The 25,694-nt window shown below is 37.8% G+C and overlaps 1 protein-coding gene across 1 annotated transcript in view; it reads right to left on the bottom strand.

Moving 5' to 3' along the window:
* MTA3 (metastasis associated 1 family member 3) overlaps window positions 1–25,694 on the bottom strand; it is a gene marked incomplete at its 3' end in the record, with an annotated part of 136,863 nt that overhangs the window by 60,922 nt on the left and 50,247 nt on the right. The window contains exons 8-14 of the mRNA XM_083348346.1: window positions 20,969–21,068; window positions 16,352–16,540; window positions 13,727–13,801; window positions 9,430–9,488; window positions 5,338–5,462; window positions 4,861–5,012; window positions 2,307–2,529 (exon numbers count right to left, since the gene is read on the bottom strand). Of these exons, the coding sequence (XP_083204472.1) occupies window positions 2,307–2,529; window positions 4,861–5,012; window positions 5,338–5,462; window positions 9,430–9,488; window positions 13,727–13,801; window positions 16,352–16,540; window positions 20,969–21,068 (923 nt within the window). The remainder of the gene's footprint in view (window positions 1–2,306; window positions 2,530–4,860; window positions 5,013–5,337; window positions 5,463–9,429; window positions 9,489–13,726; window positions 13,802–16,351; window positions 16,541–20,968; window positions 21,069–25,694) is intronic.

Here is a 25,694-nt window from a genome sequence, read left to right as displayed (position 1 = left end):
GGAAAACATGAAGTGACATGCAAACTAAACTTACACACTTTTAGGCTCTCAGAATTTGCTCATACTCAGTACATCTTATTAATTTGATGCCATGGCATAATTGTCAACAATAGTGACACCGATTTTGTGTGCCAGTATCCACAATAAGAAAAAAATAAAGGAATAGAACATGAACAATGAAATACATTGCAACAGATTAAATAATATTGCATATTATTTACAATCTATCCATCTCAATCTCTCATGGTTTATAAAATATTTCAAAGCTTAACAATTTTAATTTGTTGTCTGAATGTATGTTCATTTGTGATAGATTCTTGTCACATTGTACAAGATCCAAATCTCTATAAATGGATCCAACTGCAATAGTCCTAACCCAGCTCTTGTAAGAATATTAATGATACAACTTAACATGAATTATATAAGTTAATGTTTACAAACTATTCTATGTTGTATAGCAGTTTATTACTAGTCCATTTGGGCATTGCTGATCACATCCCACTGGATATAAGTTAACCTGGTTTTGAAGAACAAAAGAAGGGTAGTAGAAGTGTCAGAAAAGCTTGTATGTCCTGCTCAGAGAAATAGGAACAGACTTTGGATCAAGGTATCTCTCCCTCCTCAGTCTCACATTCACTAATATACCACATGGTAAGTTTTGTGTTGTATGCCTAGAATTAATTCTTCCTTTTTCACAATAGAAAAGGATTTCATTACATAAAAAGTGTTACCCACTTTAAAATAAAAGCTATTCATGAAAAGTTTAAATAAATGAAAAAAAGTGTGAGACGTATGTTTTGTAAAAAGAAATAAACGCATGGGGAAAGGCTTAAAAATAAAATAGTCTTAAATTTTTCCCGAACAGTTCAGAAAAAAAGTGTTCAACAATTAAAATACTACTACTTTATCCCCTTTGCTTCAAAAAACATTCACATTTTTTAATAATTCTAGTCACCTCCCTGCCAATTGTAATGCATTGTACATAGATCTGCCCTTGAAGACTTCCCAGAAGCTTCAGCTAATGTAAAACTCAGCAGCACAGGTACCTTTTCTTCTAGAACACATATTACACCTTTGCTCCATAAGCTGTCCTGGTTACCAATCTGTTTCTCGGTCCAATTCAAGATACTCTCTTTGACCTTTGTGGTTCCCTCATCTACCCATCTTACCAGATCTAGCAGAAAGGGTTACGCTCTGGCTCCCGTTGGCTAAGGAGCTACAGTTGGCGGGTCCTAGGCAGTGACCCTTTTTTACTGGGGTACCCACTTTATGGAATATCGTCCCCCCCGTTTGGTATACATTGTTTTTAACTCTTGCACACCACACAGAGTCACCTGTTTGTGAGATGAGTGGCCACATAAAATTTATGAATAAAATAAAATGTTAAAAAAATAATGTAAACCAGCAACTCTGTCTATTCAGTCACTTTCCAGTAAAACGATAATGAAAAAATCCTCTCAGTTTTGATTCCCTTCTCCCTCGCTCAGAAATGTGAAAATCATATGACAACAATTAGCTGACCAATGATGAGGAAGTGAACTGAAAAACACAAAATGTACAAAAAGGAAAGGATTCACCTTTGGGACATCTTACGTGACAGGGGTCCTATTTTTTGATATTGTCATTATACAAAGTTATTAACATATGTCAAGAACCTACAGCGACCTCAAAAACAGTTCATTTCTTGTGATGAACCGTTTTGTGCCATTAGGACAACTCATAAAATTATCCTGAAATTTGCCCTCATGTATGTCTTTCAAAAAGTCTTCTGGGCCTGCTTTCATGCTTTTCCAGTAGAGAAGGTAGTGATAAAGTGCAGTGCCATTACTCTGAATATTTTCCATGAATATTCATTCTTAAACTAATGGGATTTTTTTTTATAATTTCAATGAGTCATATGTTTGGATCTAAAATCAATTCAAAGGCATCTCCACATTATACCAAGAAATAGTTTGTGAGCCTGTTTTCCACCAGATAAATTAAATATTGAGAAATTAAAGCAAATACATGGCAAAAGGATCTGAAGCAGGCGCACAAATCTAGGATAGTCTGCCCATTATTTGCTTTAGAAACCTATTTTATTATTCAGTAAGTAATAAATTTACTTTTTCTATAATCTTACATTAGTTTTAGAAAATTTTCTTTGGTGACAAGACAAATGAAAATAAAATTAACACAAAGGGAATACAGACAGAAATATGTTTATTGCCAAAATAATATTAATAATAATAATAATGGACAAAAAAAGACAACAGAAAGTGGCTGGAATAATGATATATTAAACTAAGAATTTAGAAACATCTTACATTCTGCCCTAATGGCAGCACAGTTAATGAGGGCAAAAGGTCTTCTTGCAGCTCGCTTCAGTTGTAAGGTATTTCTGCAAACCTGGCGGGCAAGTTTAGTCAAGTATGTAGTATGAAGAAAGAAAGATTGACGTGTCTTCACTGCAGATTTTGGACTACCAGTGTTCCGGACTGGTATGCCCTGAGTTGCTTGTCGTGACATATGTGTTCGGACGCATGAATCCTGAAACAAATAATAACAATAATAACAACACTGCCACCCAGAGTCAGTGGTTTGAGATGAGCAGTTATACATTTTACCCTTCGTTTTTTTGGTCTATCATGGCATTTCTTTTCTTGTTTTTAATGTTTTAATCTATAACTGCCAGAGTTGTTGGTAGTTTGGTGACATATACATTTAATAAATAGCAACAATAATAGCAACAACAATAAAAATGACATCAAATTTAACACATTTCTGCCTGGAATCTCCTCTATGCATCGATCCCCATCTATGATGGACCTCTGAAATGATCAAAAACAAACCTAGAAGTTCATTCCACGGAAAGGAGCTTTACAAGAGACAGGCTCAGGCTGAGTGGAGAGTTTGCAATATCCAACAGGAGGTTCCAATGTTCTTAGTCTCTGCACTCCCATCAACTACTTCCCAGAAAAACTTCCCCAACATATGTCTGTCTAGGTTCAAATGAACTCAGTCAGTGAACTGAAGCCTATCATTGAAGAAATAGCCACAGTGGTAACCCATTTCTCTTTCAAACAGCTTTTACTGTGAAAACTTTCTTGCTAATGTTGCTCAGTTCTGAATCAATTCTCCAGTGGCCTGCACTCTGGAATTATGAAAAAGACATGTTTGCTGTCTTCTCTATGATTAACTTTCAAGTGCTCAAAGAGTGCTGTTACATCTCCCCTCAATTTTTTATTCTTACAGCTAAACATATCCAGGTTTCTTTTAATCTCTCTGCGTAATACTTGATATCTTGTTTCCAAATCACCCTCACTGTCCTTCTCAGATTCTGTTCCAATTAGTTTGAAACCATTTTAAAAATGTAATGCCCAGAATGGATACAATATTTGAGAGGGATGGAAAAAAAACACAACAGAATAAAGTAAATCTAGCGTTTATCACAAATTGGAAAGTATGTTGCATTTCTTGTTTCCGCAGACATATCACATTGCTGATTCATTCCATTTGTGATCAACTACTAATTCTAATATTTTTTTTCCACAAGTGCCTTTACCAAGCCAAGTGCTGTCTGGACTATTCACATACTTTTGATTTGTGCTAAATATATAATATATAAACAGGTAGCCTTTGTTTAAAGGACCAATCATTGAGCAAAACACCACCTGATCAACCCACTTCATGATGGCAGTTCCAGCAGTCCCTGTTACTCCTGTTGAACGAACAGTAATTAGATGAGGGCCCACCCAGGTCTAAGCCATTCTTGGAAGAAGGTACAGGACTGCTTCCATTTTGACTCTACAATCGGGAGGGCAGTGAAGCAAGGGCAGTGGTCATAAATGCAGGTAGGCCTGAATTTTGTTCACATGATCATAGGAATATTGCAGCAGCTGAAACTTTTAAAGAGCAGTTGTAAGTCTATTTTCTTCAATACCATCGTAACTTCAGTCGCTGAATGAATGGAAGTTAGGCAGACTGTGTGTGTGTGTGTGTGTGTGTGTGTGTGTGTATACATATACAGATAATATTTATATCTATATACTATATCTGGAAGCTTTTAAGAAGAGACTGGACAACCATTTGTCTGAAATGGTATAGGGTTTCCTGCCTGAGAAGGGTGTTGGACTAGAAGACCTCAAAGGTCCCTTCCAACTCTATTGTTATTGTTATCTATATGTATATATTTTCCTATTGGTTCCATATCATCTTGACTGCACGTAAATTTATTGTAAAATGAAAAGTTCACAATCAGTCAGCTCTTAAACAGAGCTAGTCGTTTCCGACTCTAGGGGCCGGTGCTCATCTCCGGTTCAAAGCCGAAGAGCCAGCGCTTGTCCCTAGGACGTCTCCGTGGTCATGTGGCCGGCATGACTAGACGCCAAAGGTGCACGGAACGCTGTTACCTTCCCAGCGGAGTGGTCCCTATTTTTCTACTTGCATTTTTATGTGCTTTCGAACTGCTAGGTGGGCAGAAGCTGGGACAAGTAACAGGTGCTCACTCTGTTACGCAGCACTTGGGATTCGACCCGCCAAACTGCCGACCTTCTCATCGACAAGCTCAGTGTCCTAACCCACTGAGCCACCGCGTCCCTTGAGAGATATTACATCTATATAATCTTTCCCTAAATATATGTCCCTAAATAAATACATTACTAAGATGTAGATATAAACGCAACATATTTGGAAGGTGCTAAATTGGGAAGTACTGAAATTTAGTAGCAAACACAAAACTTGTAAAAGTTAGCTGAGTAAGTCATACAATTGTTTAAATGTAATTTTAAAATGTACACTACCTTTAAAAAGGAAAATGTGCATTAATGAATTAAGAAGAAATAGCAAAGGTGCTAACAACCATAAGCAAAGAAACATTACCTCTGTGGTTTGATTAGGTGAAAATCTATCTTCATTTGTTAGAGTTGGCATTTTAAGGCCACCATACTTTTTCCAATAAATCCAACATGGTGCACATAATCTACACTGCATGTTGGGTGGACCCCAGGAATACCACTGATGCGACTGTGTGACTAAAAGAAGAAGAAAATAACATCTAGTCAATCTATGTAGGATATTTACTAATACATTTACACATAAATATAGAGGCACAAGATGACAATATACTTCTTCAAAAATAGTACACTAAGTGCACTCTCTCTTTACACATGATGTACAGTACATATACTGATATATACTTAAAACTCTTGATGAATGATGTATACACAGAACTTTTTGTGACTGGATTTCTCTATTCACTTCACATTCACCCTTTTATGAGGAAGCTCCTTCCAGAAGAAAGGATTCCATTTAAATCTCTGAGGACACACGTACACACAAATACACACTTTTACTTACTGTAGCAACTTTCACAAGCACGGCCTATTAGTGAGTTCTGAGTCTGGTGTGGTGCTCCAACTGCCCCATTCATGGCACTTGGTTTTCCATTATTGCTGGATATCTGACTGGGATTCGGTTTGTTGCTTTAAAATGATTTATACATGGATTAATAGTGTGAGCTATATGGCAGAAACATTTTTTAAAAAAATTCTTAACTAACTACAAGAACTATGTGATAGTTTGATTCCAAGGTTTGTTGGCAACTCAACTGAGCTGTAAGCCAAACTGACTGGTTCAGATGGATAATATGATCTGAATCAAATACATTTGAATCAAACTGTTAAATCAACTTGATTTTCCGCATCAAATTGAATCAAATCACTGATCCACACATCTCTATTGCTTCTATAATTGTCAAGAGTACAGGTAAACGCTACTATGTATTTTCTATGAAAATGCCAAAGCATGTTTGAAATGCTCAGATTTTCTCAAAAAGCTGTAATTTTTCTACCACACTGGATACAGCAGAGTTCTATTTACTATGGAAGAAAGTTTTCTGACTGCTATAAAAAATACTGAATTAGATGGTATAAAGCAGGTATGTACAACCTTGGTAACTTTAAGACCTGTGGACTTCTCCTCTCAGAATACCCCAGCCAACCACATCTCAGAGTGGCATCTAGCAGTTATTCTGAACTGCACTCTTCTCTAACCTCATGGCTACAGGTGTGCTTCAGCTCACAATATTCCTTGTTAATATGGCCATTGTATCAGGCCACTGGATCTGTGGCTGCTGTCCAAGTACAACTGAGGACGGGAGGGGACCTGGGCTGAGTAAAACTGTATCAATTACTATTGAGGGTCACAGGCAGAACACAATCTGTTCTGTATTCCAAATTTATTACAAACATGAGATGTAATATTTATTTATTTATTTATTTATTTAGTTATATTTATATACCGCCCTATTCCCTGAGGACTCAGGGCGGTTTACAGGAAATTAAAAAATCCAAAATACAAAAATTAAGAACCAAATTAAAAAATATTAAATTAACCCTGTAGTCAGTTAAAAAGAACCCCAAATTAAAAATTCCTCCTCAGTCTGGGCCCGAGAGCTCGAAGAGCCAGGTCTTCAGGCCCCGGCGGAATGATCGAAGGTCGGGGGCAGTTCTCAGCTCCACCGGCAGCTGGTTCCAGAGGGCAGGCGCTCCCACCGAGAAGGCCCTATCCCTGGGTGTCACCCGCCGGCAGTCTCTTACCGGCGGGACCCTGAGCAGACCCTCCCTGTGGGAGCGCACTGGGCGAAGGGCATTTGATGCCGGCAGCAGGTGTTCCCTCAGATATCCCGGACCCAGGCCATGTAGGGCTTTATAGGTGATAACCAGCACCTTGAATTTCACCCGGAGGGCAACCGGAAGCCAATGCAGCTCGCGGAGTAGAGGTGTTACATGGGAGTATCGGGAAACCCCCATTACAACTCGCGCGGCCGCATTCTGCACCAGTTGAAGCCTCCGAGTGGTCTTCAAGGGCAGCCCCATGTAGAGAGCGTTACAGTAGTCCAAACGGGAGGTCACAAGCGCATGAGTAACTGTGCGTAGGGCGTCTCGGTCCAGATAGGGACGCAACTGGCGCACCAGGCGAACCTGGGCAAAAGCCCCCCTGGTCACGGCTCCTATATGGTCTTCAAAATTGAGCCGTGAATCCAGGAGGACGCCCAAGTTGCGAGCCCTATCGACGGGGGGTAACACCTCACCCCCCATCATTAAGGATGGAATAACTTGGTTAACCCGAGATGCCGATATGCACAGAATATAAACTTTCCCATGGATGTGAAAAACATTTTCCAAATGAACTAATCAGGGTCAAATAGCCTTAAAAGTTACTCAAGAGTTTGACAAAACAGTGGCTTCAATTTAATATAAAATATGAAACTGTATTAAAAGCGCCCGTGGCTCCCCAAGCGTCGGGGGGGGCGGTCACCAAAGATGCTGTTAGTTCCTTATTACTTTTCACTTTAATTTATACTGCCTATAAAGATGTGTTTATATCAGATCTAACAATCTTTGGACCCTTATTTACATTTTTTTTTCTTTAAAGAAGAGAATACAAAAATTACTTCTGGGTAACCCACAGATTCTCCCAATCTTACAGTACTTAAGCAAATTAATTGATTTAATTTAGTCACAATTCTATTCTACGTTTGAGATATGAATGAAAACACTGGAAAAATTAACTCCTGTTGAGCAGCAATTATCATTAAGAAAATATGTTCAGCATAATAAAACAATTGAAATGCCATCAACACTTTCATGAACAAAATTCTTTAAAATGGCCAAGTTCTTACTTCAATAGAATAAACTAAGTTTTAAAGCAAATATGTTAACAAAAAAGCTTTACAATTTTTACATTTACATTTTTCTTACAAATATAAAAATGGGGAGAAAGAATGTTACATTTATAATCCTAGAATAGTTCCTTGTAGCAAACTTAGTAGTTTTCTAGGATCTGGTTGGAAAATACTGATTTTCATAATGTCTCAAAATCAGATGCTGAATTGGGCTGGTTGTGAATGAAGAAAAAAATAAATAAACAAATCTAAGATTACTTTGACTACAGCTGCAAATAGTCCATAAATAGCATTCTAACAAAGACATATAGCTTGTTTGATTCTTCTTTGATTAGATGCTTAAATACATCTGAGCAAACACTATATGTATAAGGGTTTGTGTCAATATTTGGTAGAATGATTTTTGAATTTTGTAAAATAAAATTTAGCTGTAATCTAAACCTTCAAGTAACTCCCACTAAGTGATGTAGCTTCTCAGAAAGAAGCATGCCTGCCTTGCCAGTAGTGGGAGGACTACAAGAAACAGAAATAACCATGCAGGGTTTTAAAGATAGCATCCAGCATCCTCAACTACATTTAAAAGCCTACTGTGATCCAGTAGTAATGTAGTAATGTCACATGTATGTATCATGGTATACTATCATTGCATGCACCACTACATTTTGGACTATATTGCAATAGTTCAACCAGGAAGTGACTAAGGCATGAATGACTGTGAGCAATAACTACTGATCTAGGAATGGGCACAACTGGTACACAACAAGGATTTGTGCAAAGGTTTTTTTGGACCCCAACTGGCACCAGATCTTCAAGTTAAATATTAACTATCTGGGAGAGTTCTCTATCTATGATAACAGTAGAAAATCTCTAGACTGAGGGTGGGGTCTTAAATCCACAGTCATTCGATCTTGTTAAGAGTTGAGCCAAAGTCTGTTTCTTGCCTAGCCAGACCCTCAAACCCTCCAAACACTGGAAAAGAGCCTCAACAGCCTTGGACAGTCCAGAGTAGAGGTATATAAATGACATAATAAGCATACAGATGATATTAACTCCATACTACTGAATGGTCTCAACAAAGAGCTCTGCACAGACATTTAATAGAAGCAGGGGAGAATAAAGTCCTGTGGAGCCTTGCAAAACAGAGGACCGGGACTATACTCTTCACTCCCTACCAACACTGACTGGAACTGGTTTCAGAGGATGGAGGAGAACCTATGCCCCCACTCTCAACCTCCTAAGTTAGCACCAGAAGGATACCATGATCTGCAAGGAGGGGTACAATGAATGCACTTCCCTATCCTGGGCCTGCCAGGGGCTACCCAGAAGCACGATTAATGCCACCTCAATGCTGTAATCCAGCCTGAAACTTGACTACTGCTTATGTGTGCATCGATAAAAATTCAATCTTAATACAAATTATTATATATAAAAAAGAAATAATCTGAGTTATAATTCTTTATTAAATTCTATATTGCTTAGTAATGCATCCCATTAAAGTCAGTTACTTTGGAGTTACAATTATAATTAAAACTCAACTGCAGCTGAAAAGGCCATGAGTAATACTTTAACATAAAAGGTAGTCAAAAATTATCTTATTAATGTCAACTTGAGTCTGGGTCTTACTGGATTTTACCAAAGTTTGTTAAATATTAAAATAAAGTTTTATGAATGCTTATTCTGTTTCTTCAATAAAAAACTAAGATTTATTGTCTACGCAATGACATTAATTTTAAAATAAAGATATTAGTGTTTGTTGTACTTACTAAGTTGGTATGTAAACTTGTTTCAATTTGCTCTCTGCTTCAGCAGCTTTTAGACGTTTCTAATAGAAAAGATGAATATAATTTAGTGTCTAACACAATGTTAACATTAAAATGTTGTGCAAACAATTACAATAAACTGCTTAGTCTAAGACTTGTATCAGAGGCTTCCAAGGCCTCTTTCCATGGAGATTTGGCTGCAGAGGAACTCAAGGAAAGGATTATGCTGTAGTGACACTTCTAGATACAATCAAATTGTACCAGGTTTGCTATTCACTTGAGTATTCATAGTTGGATTCTTCTCAGTGGGTCTCGATAATTTAGTTTAATTTAAACTTAAAAATAGCAGCCTTAATGAAAACTTTGCTGTTTTAAGAATCATCCAGTCACTGTAGGCATCCCATAAGAAGAAAGCAGTATGTCAATTTAATAACATTTCTTGCAAAGATAGCGAAATGCACTTCCTTGATTCAAGAAAGGAAAATGTTTATAGAGTTTTTGCATGAAATACAAAAAGTGCACTCATGACTTGCAAATTTGATTAGAACAAAAATTGGATAATGGAAAAAAGTGAGGTTTTTTTTGTAACCACAAAGTAAGAGATAATTTTGTAATCATGCTTATATTTGCTGCAAAGGAAATTAGAAGCTTCTATTTCTTTTTATCTTTTCTTCCCGCACTTTTGATTTTTTTTCCTTCTTTTAGTTTTCTCTATTCTCTATTAGCTTGTGTTAAGATTTTATCTTTTTTTAAACTTTTAATAAAATTTATTTAAAAATATTAATAACATCTCTATTTAAAGATGGAGTTTCTCTGAATTGACAATATAGCTTGAGCTAAAAAATTCTTGCACAAATTTAAGCTGAACTTGCATTCAATGAAATGTGGGTTTGTTTCTGTATATTTGTATCTAGGAAGCATAAGGGAAATTGAGGTTGGCCAAGGACAGTTCCTATAAGGTTCTACACCACAGGCCGGCAACCTGCGGCTCCGGAGCCGCATGCGGCTCTTTGAGCCGTCTCTTGCGGCTCCCAGCCGCCCGGTGCGCACGCACCTCTTCCAACGGGCAGTGGTGCGCGCGCACCTCTCCAAATGGAGAGTGGCACCGCCCGTTTGGAGAGGTGCACGCGCACCTCCCCAAACCTTTGGGGAGGTGCGCGCGTACCTCCGCGCGAATGGGCAGCGGTGCCGCTCTTTCAGGAAGCCCGCCGCGGCCCGTCTGTGAAGCTGCCGAAAGCGGCAGCTTAGCAGACGGGCCGCGGCAGCTTCCGCAAAGAGCGGCGCCCCTGCCCATTCCGAGAGGTGCGCGCGCACCTCTCCGAACGACCGGAGGTGCGCGCGTACCTCCGCGCGAACGGGCAGCGGTGCCGCTCTTTCAGGAAGCTGCCGCTTTCGGCAGCTTCCTGAAAGAGCGGCGCCGCTGCCCCTTCGCACGGAGGTACGCGCGCACCTCCCCAAAGGTTTGGGGAGGTGCGCGCGCAACTCCGGTCGTTCGGAGAGGTGCGCGCGCACCTCTCGGAATGGGCAGGGGCGCCGCTCTTTGCGGAAGCTGCCGCAGCCCGTTTGCTAAGCTGCCGCTTTCGGCAGCTTCACAGACGGGCCGCGGCGGGCTTCCTGAAAGAGCGGCACCGCTGCCCATTCGCGCGGAGGTACGCGCGCACCTCCGGTCGTTCGGAGAGGTGCGCGCGCACCTCTCGGAATGGGCAGGGGCGCCGCTCTTTGCGGAAGCTGCCGCAGCCCGTTTGCTAAGCTGCCGCTTTCGGCAGCTTCACAGACGGGCCGCGGCGGGCTTCCTGAAAGAGCGGCACCGCTGCCCATTCGCGCGGAGGTACGCGCGCACCTCCGGTCGTTCGGAGAGGTGCGCGCGCACCTCTCGGAATGGGCAGGGGCGCCGCTCTTTGCGGAAGCTGCCGCAGCCCGTTTGCTAAGCTGCCGCTTTCGGCAGCTTCACAGACGGGCCGCGGCGGGCTTCCTGAAAGAGCGGCACCGCTGCCCATTCGCGCGGAGGTACGCGTGCACCTCCGGTCGTTCGGAGAGGTGCGCGCGCACCTCTCGGAATGGGCAGGGGCGCCGCTCTTTGCGGAAGCTGCCACGGCCCGTCTGCAAAGCTGCCGAAAGCGGCAGCTTTGCAGACGGGCCGTCGCCATCGGGCAACCGGGAACCGGTTCCATCTCATTTTTTAAAAAATGGCAGCCGCGTGCGTCCGCGCATGCGCAAAAAACCTTTTTGCGCATGCGCGTGCATGGACACACGCACGCGGCTCCCTCTTTTTTTAATTTGTGATGGAACCGGTTCCCAGTGGCTCTTTTTCTTTTTTAGGTTGCCGACCCCTGTTCTACACATCTGAAAAGTCAATAATGTCAAGACCAGGTCTGTTGCTTATGTTTAAAAGCTTATCAACAAAAACCCTGGGAGTTATCCAAGGGAAGGAACATTATAGAACTCTTTACAGTGAGTTTTTACAATAACAGAAATACAGTAAAGTTGGATTATTGCTAAAGTAATTACTGAAATGTACTAAGTAAATGCAATCATTACTACAATACATATACACTCATACATATATGCATTAAAACTTTTATTAAATAATGAAGTCTATATTAATTTCAGGTTTGGGGGACAGACTCAGTATATAAAAATACATTAAAAATAATGTATCATAATCACTGTTAGATTTCCCATCTGAAAACACCTAGGGCAGACATACCTTTAAAATTGATCATATTAACATCGACTCACCTCTTGCTAAGACACCCCCAGAAAATATATTTTATATATCTATATATTTAAGATATATATTTATAATATAAAATATAAATGTATTTTATAGGATATAATTAATGATATCACACATGGATTTATTGGGAAGAAATCAGTTTAAATGAGAATAATTTATAATGTTCTGTTTTAACTGAATTTAAGGAAAGCTAATTGGTGCAAAATTTAGTTATACACCAACTTCTGATAAGCTTTTTCACAATGCCTCCACTATGTATGTAGCGACAATATGGAACAATCTGTTTCTTAACTGCTTCTTTAATAGATTAATTGAAACAGATTAGAAGATTTAAACAATAAGTTGAAAAAATATGTATCTATTAGATCACAAACAGCCGAAGTAGAAGAAATAAGTATAATGTGATTTTCAATTACTATTTTGAAATGGCTCATGCTAAAGAGTGAGCAGCAATGACATTGTATAGTTTTATGGAGAAAGGCAATAACAATGCCTTAGTTTCACAGTCTCCCAGGATTTAGGTGATTGAAATCAAGCTGTAGAAGGACTTTGGGCATGTGTATACCCCTTTTTATTCTGTTTGCAAGAGGAAGAAAATAAAAGACAAGAAATTATCTTTCTCAGCTATGCCTGGATCCTGAAACTGTAAATCACATATCATTTACAAAACTAATCATAAACCATTCAAATAAGTTAGATCAAACTATGATTTCTTATCTTCATTTGTTATACAACTTTGGCTAGGGCGATGTAAACTTTGCATAACTGCCATTAATGGCAAGAGACCAATTTTCAGGAAGTGTAACTGAAATATTTAAATGAAAAAGGCCTGAATCCAGAGATCCAGGAAAGAGAATTCTAATTAGGAAAACCTCCAGAATAGCCTGAAATATATCCCGGCATGATGACAATGAATTGGTAAAATTCCTGATGTTTTGCCCTCCCATAAAAATCCATTTTTGTGTAACAGTTATTCTGGATTCAGGGCAACATGTTTCAATTACTCTAAGTATTGAATGTCTTCAGGCCTAATTAATCCTCTTGGGGGGGGAAATGAAATTATAGGAATTAGTACTTTGAAATTATTATGCATGGTAACCGAACATGGCCTTCCTCAACCCAGTGTCCTCCAGATTTATTTGTTTGCTCAAATTACATTGCAACCTCACAGATGCGACCCCTGGTGACTAACAAAACACTACAAACAATACAAAACACAACAGCAACAAAAGTATAAAAATCTAGAATAGTAGCCAAAAATCAAACTCAATAAAAGCTCAATAGCAACGTCTCACACACCATCTAACTTCCCAGCCCCCGTGCATTGAGCACATCCAGGCATGTAGAGCTTAATGAAAGGACAGAAATGTGTTACACAACTACAAAAACAGAGACATCTGGAGAAGAGCGAGGATGGAGGCTTTATGCTACACGTACATTTCCATTTAGCTGCACCTTTTTATGTAGGGATTTCGTAATGTCTGAAAGTCTCCTCTTAAAAATGTTTGATATTGTTTCATATCATACTGTACTTTATAAATGTTATAAATGCAAAAAAATTACCTGCTGAATATATCTATCTGTGGTTTTCCACATATAATAATATTCAATGATGCTAGTCAGAGATTTCCAAGGAAGCTGAAAAACATTTAATACAAAATTACACTTTTAAAATGAAAATGATGAAATAGTTGGATTATTGGAGACGAACTATTTTTTGTAGAGATGGAAGTCATGAAAAACCTGGATACGAGGGCATAACATTATGTAACATCTGTACTTCTCTCCTCTGAATAGGGAAGGTGGACTGTATATATTATTCTAATATATATTTTGATGCAACTCCTAAAACTAGCATGCTGTTATCGAAAGCGCAAAGACCCATATATCTGATTCCCAATAGAGGACATGAACCCATAGAACCCCATAGGTTCTGGCTATCTATGTTTGACAAGTTCCAAATGAGACAAAAAAACTGTCACATAATGCCTCCTTGTGGTCATTTAAGCTATGTACAATCTGTGAATTTATGACAATGAGCACAAGGGGGGAAAGAGAAGAAATAAGATCCTCTTATAGTTTCAGGTGGTAAGTGAACATACATACATTAAGAGCTTGCTTGGTAAACCCTTGTTGAAAAGCTAATTTCTTTTCTCCTAAGAACTGGAAAATATAGTACGCTTATCCACAATTCTTAGCATTTAAAATTGTGTAAGAAACACTGTTAAAGGGCTGGGAAAACTTTTTTCCCCAGGGTGGAAAAAAAGATCTTCTGTTTAGGACTTCTTCAGGAACAATCTGTTCCTGTACTAAACAAAGGGGAAATGGTTCTTATATTGTACTACATATATCACACTGAAATGACTAGACTCTCCTATGAAGATTTATGATTTTTAAATATCACTTATTTAAATGTTTCTATTACAAAAGATACAGGGACGTGGTGGCTCAGTGGGTTAGGACGCTGAGCTTGTCGATCAGATGGTCGGCAGTTTGGCAGGTCGAATCCCGAGTGCCACATAACAGAGTGCCTGTTACTCGTCCCAGCTTCTGCCAACCTAGCAGTTCGAAAGCATGTAAAAATGCAAGTAGAAAAATAGGAACCACTACGGTGGGAAGGTAACAGCATTCCGTGCGCCTTTGGCGTCTAGTCATGCCGGCCACATGACCACGGAGACATCCTCGGACAAGCGCTGGCTCTTCGGCTTTGAAACGGAGATGAGCACCGGCCCCTAGAGTTGGAAATGACTAGCACGCATGTGTGGGGGAACCTTTACCTTATTACAAAAGATAAAACAATAATTTTTCTCCTCTCCTCCCCCCCTCGACAAAACTCTGAATTCCAAGTTTAGGGAGGTTTGTTAAATCTCATTCTTTTTCCAAGTTCAAAAACTATGAACTTGAGTTGGCTCAACCAACTTCAACTTCAACTCCAAGGAAATTGGCTTAGTCCTGCAAAGTCAAAAACATTTCTCATATCCAAAAATGTTGGAAACATCAAGTGACTTTATATTACAGGATTCAATCTGGGTCGGTCACTGGGATCAGAGATTTAGTCTTCCGAGCTTTCGGACTCATTCTGGAGCCCACATTGAGTTCTGCAACATGTTATCCTGGGACATGTGTATTCGTCTTCATTCATGAGTTTATATTACATCTCTGCTGTACTGGCTTCCAATTAATGTCCAAGGGCAATTCAAAGTGCTGGTTAGAGTTTAGAAAGCTTTATATGCTAGGCGTTGAAATATCTTCTAGGTTGCTTTCTCCAACTGGAAGAGACCTGCTTAACTCATTTAGCCTGAGAGAAACTGCTGCTGGTGCCCAATTTCCATCCTGGGGAGGCTCACAGGGACTGGATTTTTGTGGTAGCTCCTATACTTGGAAACAGCCTCCTACTCAAACAGCCTCAACCAGGATTGGCTCTCACATTTTAACCTTCCAGAAACCAGCAACATCAGAATTGTTTTGGAGATCCTACTGTAATGCATGATGTCTAGGAAAGATGATTGCACTGGATTTTATAATATTGTAATTATGTAATTTTAATGTTTTATTGTAGATGTTTTTATTTTTTATGTTTCATTACTGTACACTACTTTTGGGACTGCAGCATGTAATAAACCCTGATAAATAAAATGAATGGGTATAATTCATTGTATTTATATTTAATGCTATTTTTAAAAAAAATACTGTATAAAAATAAATTATTAGAAACGTCTACAAATGCTTTGAATATTGCTTCCCCTTTGTTTATTTCCAAAGTGTGGTATTATCAAAGAGGCAAAAAACCTCTGGTCTCTCTGATATCATTAAATTATAAATGCCACCATGAGCAATAACCCAGGTCCCTCAATCCTGCATATGAGAATACAGTAATCCATATACCTCTGAAAAGTATAACATTTTATAGATGTATACAAAAAGTAGCACTGCATATTTTCAACTGGAGGTTAATTCATTCTGCCCCCTCACTGCTTTCCAAGATCTCCAGTCCTAACAGCAAGGATTATTGAAGATTTCAGTGGCCTAAGTATCTCCGTCATATCAGTTTCTGTAGCAGACTAAGCCCTTATATAGAAAAGTAGGCTCATAATAACAGATCTTTAGTTTAATTAACTGTGGAATAGAAAAAAAATGTCATAAAAGACTTAAGGGCAATTTAATGATAATTTAGATAAGTCTACTTACAAAGTCTTGCCGTATGTCATTGAAGTCTTTACCATATTTCTCCAGGGCTTCTTCAAACAAACTAGCCTCTGATGCTGACCATTCTTCCATTTCATCTCTACAAAGAACAGGACCTCCAAGGGGAACCAAGACACTAATGGCGCTGCTCAGGTCATAGTTGTGTTTATGTAATGTATCCATTGCATGAAACTAGGAATGAAAAGAAAAGGATTAGATATAGGTATTAAATAGCAATATACTAAATGCATTTTTGGATTAAATATTACAGTGAATCATTTTGACCCGTCATGTATAAGAGTTAAGCCATGAACCAGTAATTCTCAGGAAGTGAGACATCACTGATTCAAGGTCAAGAAGCATGGATCGGGAACACTGCTGAAACACTGGAAAGGCAGGAAATTAAAATAATGGAATTAACAGAATTAAACTACCATGAGTATAAGAGGGAATTCTTACCTTCAACACTTATAGCACAAAACTGTTTATGTGGTTTTTATCAAACTATGCCATATAAAATTAAGGGGCTGTGATTTATAGTCAAGTCCAGTTCAAGGAATCTGCCATGTGTCTTTTTAGAACTATTTAAATCATCATAAAATATGAGTCAGCGGCCAAGCATCTGAATTTTGATCATGTGACCAAGGGACTGCTGCAATGGTCATAAGTCTTTTTTTAAAAATGCTATTGTAACTCTGAACGGCTACTAAATAAACTGCTATAACTCAAGGACTACCTGTATTTTGCTGCATTGGAGTTCCTGGCAACAACATATGTTACAGTTCCATTATGGAACACCATTTCCTTGGAAAATGCTGATGAGAGTTGAGTGAAGACCTCTTGATCACTGACATTAATAGTTGGCCAATAAGTTATTTCATCTAATTGGGATAGTAAAGCTAACATTGTTTTGGATGTAATTACCTTAGCTCTCAATTTCTTTATACGAGCTTTATTTTGCCCTGATATGGTGCCACCTATCAGACTCCTCCACTTCATCAAAAAAAAAAAAAAAGGAACAGACTTCTGCTGCCATACTTTTCCCAATATACAAGTTTCACATTCCTATAATTCAGTTCATAGTAATCCAAGTAAGGCATCCCACAGAAGCAAGTAATTTGGAAATAATTGTGTTTTACTTCCTCATCCCCATTACTTCTGCCTTTCCATGATGCACGGATTTGTTTTGATCTAAGAAATGATAAATATCAGTGTATTAAATTCAGTTCTTACTTCCATTTTCCTCCACTCATTATATAGAGGGAAAACTAATGAAGGTTGTGTGATATCTAAGCACAAGCTAATAATTCATAATACCTGAAGAAGCTGGGATAATAATAAAAGAAACTCTCTTGCTTCTGATTCTGGCTTGATTAGCTGCAAGAAAATATAATCCTGGCATTGGCTGCCACAAGACAATAACATGAAGTAGGACAAAATAAGCACAATTCTTATGTCGTCAATGTAAGGATATAATGATAAAAAGGAATCACACGCACTTCATGAGTTAACTAGATTGTCTAGATACATACTATGTTTTTTTTAAAAAAATTATTTATTTAGATCCCACCTTTATTATTTTTTAGAAATAACTCAAGGTGGAGAACATCTCCAACACAAGATTCAATCTGGATCGGTCAGCGGGATCAGAGATTTACTCTTCCACGTTTTTGAACTCATGCTGGAGTCCATCTTAAGGGAACTTCTCTCTACTGGAATATGTGCTTTGTGCTATTCTATGCATGATATGTATATGGTGCCTTCCTATTGGTTGATTGGTATGTTGATGGCCAGCAATTAGCTGTTGCTTCCTTGCACTGCCAAATCCTCGGCTCCCAAGTATCCTATAAGTAGCATTCCTGTTGACTGAGAAGGAGCCTGTTTCACTCATTCCCTTGGCTATCTTTGTACCTGCATGGCCAACAATCTAGACCAAGGGTGTCAAACTGCTGTCCCACAGGCCGGACGTGCCGGCAATGGTGAAAAAGTTCCAATACATTGCGCGATGTCACATGACGTCGCGAGTTTGACATGTCTGATCCAAGACCAACCCTCCGCCAACTGCAGGGAGCTATTATTGCTGTATCTCTAATAGATGGCTATCCAGACACTGCTTAAACAGTTCCACCTCCAGATGGCCACCAGATGGGTTTGGGTTTTAACATTATTTTAACTAACCTACAACATTGGGCAGAATCATTTAACTTTAAATCTTGTAACCTGTATTCTTATTTTTATTGCCCTGTACACCGCCCTGAGTCCTTCAGGAGAAGGGCGGTATATAAATCAAATAAATAAATAAATAAATAAATAAATAAATAAATAAATAAATAAATAAATAAATAAATAAATAAATAAATAAATAAATAAATAAATCTCCAAAGATAAACTCTTCTATTGTTAAACAGCTATTATACGATGGAAAGTTCCCCCTAATATCCAATCAAAATTTACTTCTTGGTAATTTAAACCCATTGGTGGTCCTATCTGCCCTGTCTTTTAGATAATACTTCTTCAGATACTTGAAGACAACTATCATGCTCCATGAAGTTTTGTCTTTCATATCCGCAGTGATTCTACCCAAAACCCCCACAGGTTTTTCCTTCCAGATCCCTAACTCCTTTGGTTGCATTGTATTGGGATAATTCAGAAGAATGTAACACAGAACACAGAAGCAAACACCATATAGGGTGGAACATGCATCTCACATGCCTACATTATGTATATGTACATAAGTATGTGTATATGTATACAGTACACAAGCTGCCAAGAAATAACAGAACAGTTATAAAGCTTGTAACTGTTGGCTAAAAACTGGGAATAAGCTAGGGATAGTTGAGATGGATATATATATATATATATATATATATATATATATATATATATATATATATATATATATATATATATATATATATATATATATATATATATATATATTTCTCAACACACAAAATGAGCAATGATGTGTTTGTATGTGTGTGTTAGACATGAAATGTCAGCCGATAGCAAGGGAATTTTAATGAACAGGAGGTACAAATAGGAAATTATCCTTCCATTATAACAGGAGTGAGGAAGTATGGTCCTTTTATAATCTATGAACTTCAAATTCCCATGCTCAGAAATTCTGGGAGTTGAAGTTCACAGATCATAAAAAGGTCATAGCTCCCCATCCCTGCATGATAACATCAATGATTTTACATTCTTAACCTTCTCTTGTAGTATGCTACTTGAGACAATATTCCAAACCCATTACAGTAGTTCAACTAGAATATTAAGATTTATGACAAGTAGAAATTATGACTATAAGGATATAATTGCCCAGTAATTTTTCTACTGGAAAAAACCTCTACACTTGTACTATATTAAAACAGACTTTAATGATACTACCCTTTAAATTTAACCAGTTAACAGCCATACTGCAAAATTGGTGGCATGTCTCCATGCATTACAATACAAAATTTGTAATATTTTAATGTAATGTAATTGTCTCAAGCTTTGGAGGTATCCTACATTATTCAGTTTTATAACATAACAATTGCTTATATCTCTTTTTTTATAGAAGAGGGATGGGTAGGCAGAAAAAAAATAGAAAATACAGAAAATACAGAAAAAAATACAATTTTTTTAAGAATCCAAGCATTATTTCTAGTAGATTAAACAGCTAAACATTAACGTGTATTATCTGTGCTTGGAAAAACGATATGGGAGTTGCAGAGGGGGAGTCTGCATGACTTTTACTGGTCTAGAATTCTGTGATTAACACAGATTAGGCACTGTTGATACATATATTTATTAGTCTTTAATTCTGCCTTTAAAAAAACAAAATAGAACTCAAATTACTATTGCTGTGTATTAGGTCAACACAATAAATTTGAAAGAACTGCTACACAATTAGGAATGTGAATAGGGCCTCTTATTCAATCACCAAAGCAGACACATTCTTTGTAAGACTCATGCAGGTTTGAAAGTTACTCCTACTTATTTTGATATGTGTGTACATGCACAGCCACTTCACATTTTCACTGAGAAGAATGTATCTGCAGGCACAGCCTATTTGCTTTCTTTGCTTTTGTCTTATTGCAATGGCTGTGTGTGAAAATGCCTCTACAAATAGTCACAAGTGGTTTCTGAAGCACTTGATCTGATCAAATGATGCAATGGCCTTAACCATTCGAACAGAGGTGATTTGTTCATGTTCCCACACAACACAAATACCTCTCCCAAATACTTTGTGCAGCTGAACTGGACACATACATATTAATTTTGCATATTTTTTCACTACATGCAATAGAAATAGGGAGATATGAAATTATTTACTAGAGGAAATAAAAGTAAAAATAACAATTTTTTTAATATTCCTGGCAAAATCATCACCATTCTGTAAGTTCAAATAAATCAAAGATTATTTTAAGCAATTAACTAGTATAACCCCTCACCTGCCAAGATTAGTTGTTAAAGCAAGCAGCATGAGTTGGTCTGAATAGTGTAAATCTACTGTATGTACGCAAAATCATTCATTTTCAACCTCATTATCATCAACATATCAGAACAGGATTTAATTTGCCTCTTTATCAAATTATTCTTGCAAAAGGAAGTACATTTCAAAGAGTATCTCACCAAAGTGATATCCCGGGAAGCAGCAGCTGCACTCATGTGTAAACTAGGTTGTCTTACAGAACTACTGCAGTCTAGAGCTCGTGCAAAAGTACCAACAGCACTGAAGGAAGAAGAGAAACAGCATTATGAGCACAATGAAACTGAGATATCTTTAAAACACTGTCAAGAAATGCATCCTTTCACCTTTAGCATATGTCATTGTTGATTAGCATGCACATTATTCAACTGCATTATAGAATTTCAAAGCTTTCTTCAAAACACTTGTTGATCCAGCCAAAAGAAGCTACAACACTATGCTTATTTATTTAATATTGACTGTATTAAATGGGACTTCTCTTTAAAATGGCATGTATGAAACTGGGCTACGAAAGGCAACATTTTATTTAAAAATATGTTAATCTATATAACATAAATTTTGATACGCAGAATGGTAACAAAATGCCATCATTTCATTTAATTTTTTAAACAGGCTTACTTAATTTTTAAAAATAGACTTATTAAGTTAATTCTAGCACTCCTTAATTATTTTTATTTTTTCACTCTTTTTCTCCCTTTTTCTACATAGCACAAAATCTGTGCTCCTCGATATACAATTAGAATTTTGGAAAAATAAGTATAAGGACTGGTTCTCAGACTGAAAAGAATTCAGATAATCACAGCTATCACTCCTTTATGAGAAATAATTCACAAACTGTGGGAAGAAGCCCCAGTAAGAGGGTTAATTTGATTTGTGTTCATTTGCTAGAATTTTTGAATCAATACTAATTTCATCTTAAGGCCCTGGTGATTAAAGTGCAGTATTGCAGGAAAACTGCGCCCAGCCTGGAGTTTGAGCCTGGCGGGGCTGACAGTCGACTCAGCCTTCCACTCTTCCAAGATCAGTAAAATTAGGAACCAGTCTATTGGGGCAATATGCAAATAATGCTTATATTGTAAACCTCCCAGAGAGTGCTGTAAAGCACTATGGGATGGTATATAAAAATCTAAATGCTATTATGCTATTATGCTGTGCTATAAAGAGAACCATGTGAGATTTGTATTTGGGAAAACTTAACCTTTAGTTCCAACAGCTAACAAATGCATGATAATAAAAGCACCAACATGTGCTCATTGTGATGTTCTTTTAAGTTGGTGCTGAAATCTGTGTCCAAGAATGTTCTTAGATGGGAAATTAGCAGACACAATTTGAACTAATTGTGTCCAGACTGTAATATCTGGATAGTCTTCAAAAATAGTCCCACGCCCAAAGTATCATAGTCAACTAACTGAAGATAACTACAACTCATCTATTTCTGAATGCAGAATCTTTCTCAGAATTATTGTAATGGAGTTCTTATAATTTCCAATTACAACCACAGACTTGATAAAGGTATCCATATTTCAATAACACAAAGAGAAACATAGCATTTTAAGAAAATCCTTTGAATTATTTCCCAACTATGTAACCATTACTTCTCTTTGGCCCAGAGAACATTTATAAATATCGGAACCCAGTCAAATGCTTCCACTTACAGATTTTGTGAACTACGTGTGAGATTTAACAAATAGGTAGTTCTTGCTTTCCACATGACAAAAGAATGTGCAAACAATATCTTACAATATAGTATTGTATAAGTAAATATATGAATTAACCCACCATCAGAACTACTCCAATATGTCAACTTTCAACTTCCAAGGAAAAAATTCAAATTATATTTTATTTTTTAAAAGATTTGCTTTCAACCCAAATGCCATAGCATTTTCCAACTGGGTGGTTTATATTGTAAAGCAAGATAAACTGTTTCTTGCAATAATTTACAAAAGTGAGTGAGGCAATCAACTATTCATTTTCCTCAATCTTTCTTATTTTAAAAGGTCTTTTAAATGAAATTGGACCACTACTTTCACTCTACTGAAAGACCACTACTGGGTGATTAATGCTGCTTGACTGCAATGTTCTTTTAGTTTATTTTTGGTATTGATTGTCATCGGTGTTTTTCTCTGTATAACAGTAATCTGGCCTTTCTTTTTTTCAAATATTTGCTCATGAATGGCAGTTATGTACTTACATTTAACAACATTCGTACCCTGGCAATCTCTAGCTACTTATGAAATATAAATGGAGTAGCCACATTGACAAAGATATAGTCTATCAACAACTATTAGCAAAGTAATTAATAATAATTATTTATCTGTTGCATTTATAACCTTCCCTTTCCTTAAGCAACATTTACTTCGCTTTTTAAATCCTTTTTTTTAATGTTTATTCATTTATATTTCATAAGTAGCCCAATCACTGCCCATTCTAGGCCACAACTGGAATAAGTGGGTTCACCAGGTAATATACATAATGGTTTTGACTTATTAAAGGGGATATTGTATTATTAAGTAGATTATTTAATATGTTGGAAAATAGATAAATTTTAAGAAATAGAACAAGATTACATTCAAATAGATAAAATGTGTATTTTGGATATTATATTTTGCTATGAATTGAGACTAGGGAAATCTTGGTTACCCAAAGCCTGAAAATTATAATTATCAAAGTTTAAATTGGAATATTGATGAGAAACTAAAAACTGGGTAAAAATTAATAACAGGATATGGATTGTTTATGAAGATTAAATGTAATTAAGATATGAATAAGCTAAAAATGTACTGAATAATGTAATAATGATGTTATTGAGTTGATATAACTAGAATTATACTAGCCTGAATACGAGACAGTAAATGTTAAGGGAAAAAGAGAAGAAATATCTGTTGTTGTAACCTGGAATAAGTGGGTTCAGAGGATAACAACTAAAATGGTAAGAATCTAAGAGGGGAAAATCTATATATTACTTTCATGTGAGACAAATTGACATTTTTTTATTTGATGGATAATTTAGGGTTAGTGAATGCATAGGGACAAAAAATATATTCTAGAGAATATACTTACTTTTCAGAAAGATGAAGATCCTTCTCAAGAACAGAAGTGATGTGGATGTCAAGGAATTTGGTTAATAGGATCTTTAGTGGAAATTCTACAAAGACTTTTCTAATTATAACCCATTGAGTGTGATTTATAAAAGGAAATCTACAAAGATGATTAGTGGATTGGAGGTTAAAACATATAAAGAATGGTTGCTGGAATTGGGTATGTCTATTTAATGAAAAGAAGGATTAGGGGTGACATGGTAGCAAGTGTTCGAACTTAAGGGGCTCACACAAAGAAGGGGGATCAACGTAAATAATTTAACAATGATTTCGGAGGCAAATTTTATTAGAGATAGTTTCATATAATATAATACTGAAGTTAAAAAGAAGAGTGAAGAAAAAATACAGGCTATTTTGGATGTGATAAAAAGAAAAAAAAGAATTAAAGGAACCTCCAGGCAAGATAAATATCTCAAATCAAATTAAACTTTTACAGTGACAGCTAATATTTGCAAATAACCCAGGAAAATGGTTAACTTATGAAACGTGTAAGAAAAGAAAATATTGAAAATTCAAGACAAAGGCACTGTACTAGTGATAGCCCTCAACTTATGACTGTTCAAAGCTATGATAGCCTTGGAAAAGGTCATTTAAGACCTGCATTTGCCCTTACAACCATTGCATCACTCTGCAATCATGTGATTGCAATGTGGGCACTGGGCAACCTACTCACAATTACAACTAGTTGCAGCATCCTGCAGTCCATATGATCCAGATCTCTGGCCTTTTTTTGCTGATTTCTAACCTGGTGATTTCTTAACAACCAGGTGATTCCCTTGATGTTTTGTTTTGTTTTGTTTTTTATTTATTTATTTATATAAATTTGAGTAGCAAGCAGTAGAAAAACACAAGTTAAATATTTATTTATTTCTTTATTTATTTATTTTACTGCATTTATATACCGCCCTTTCCCTGAGGACTCAGGGCGGTTTACAGGGAGTTAAAAATCAACCATACAAAAGTTAAAACCCAATTTAAAAAATATTAAATCAACCCTGTACTATTAAAAACCCCAATTAAAATGAATGTCTCCTCAGCCTGGGCCCGAGAGCTCAAAGAGCCAGGTCTTCAGGCCCCGGCGGAATGATTGGAGGTCGGGAGCAGTCCTCAGCTCCACCGGCAGCTGGTTCCAGAGGGCAGGCGCCCCCACTGAGAAGGCCCTATCCCTGGGTGTCACCCGCCGGCAATCTCTTACCGGCGGGACCCTGAGCAGCCCCTCCCTGAGGGAGCGCACTGGGCGAAGGGCGTTTGATGCCGGCAGCAGGTGTTCCCTCAAATACCCCAGACCCAGGCCATGTAGGGCTTTATAGGTGATAACCAGCACCTTGAATTTCACCCGGAGGGCAACCGGAAGCCAATGCAGCTCGCGGAGTAGAGGTGTTACATGGGAGTATCGGGAGACCCCCATTACAACTCGCGCGGCCACATTCTGCGCCAGTTGAAGCCTCCGAGTGGTCTTCAAGGGCAGCCCCATGTAGAGAGCGTTACAGTAGTCCAAACGGGAGGTCACAAGCGCATGAGTAACTGTGCGTAGGGCGTCTCGGTCCAGATAGGGATGCAACTGGCGCACCAGGCGAACCTGTGCAAAAGCCCCCCTGGTCACGGCTCCTATGTGATCTTCAAAATTGAGCCGTGAATCCAGGACGCCCAAGTTGCGAGCCCTATCAACGGGGGGTAACACCTCACCCCCCCCATCGTTAGAGGTGGAATAACTTGGTTAACCCGAGATGCCGATATGCACAGCCACTCAGTCTTGGCAGGATTGAGACGA

Source organism: Vipera ursinii (genome assembly GCF_947247035.1).
Source record: "Vipera ursinii genome assembly, chromosome: 1".
NCBI lineage: Eukaryota > Metazoa > Chordata > Lepidosauria > Squamata > Viperidae > Vipera > Vipera ursinii.
The sequence above is the reverse complement of the archived record's forward strand: the minus strand, read 5'-3'. Positions and strand labels throughout refer to the sequence as shown.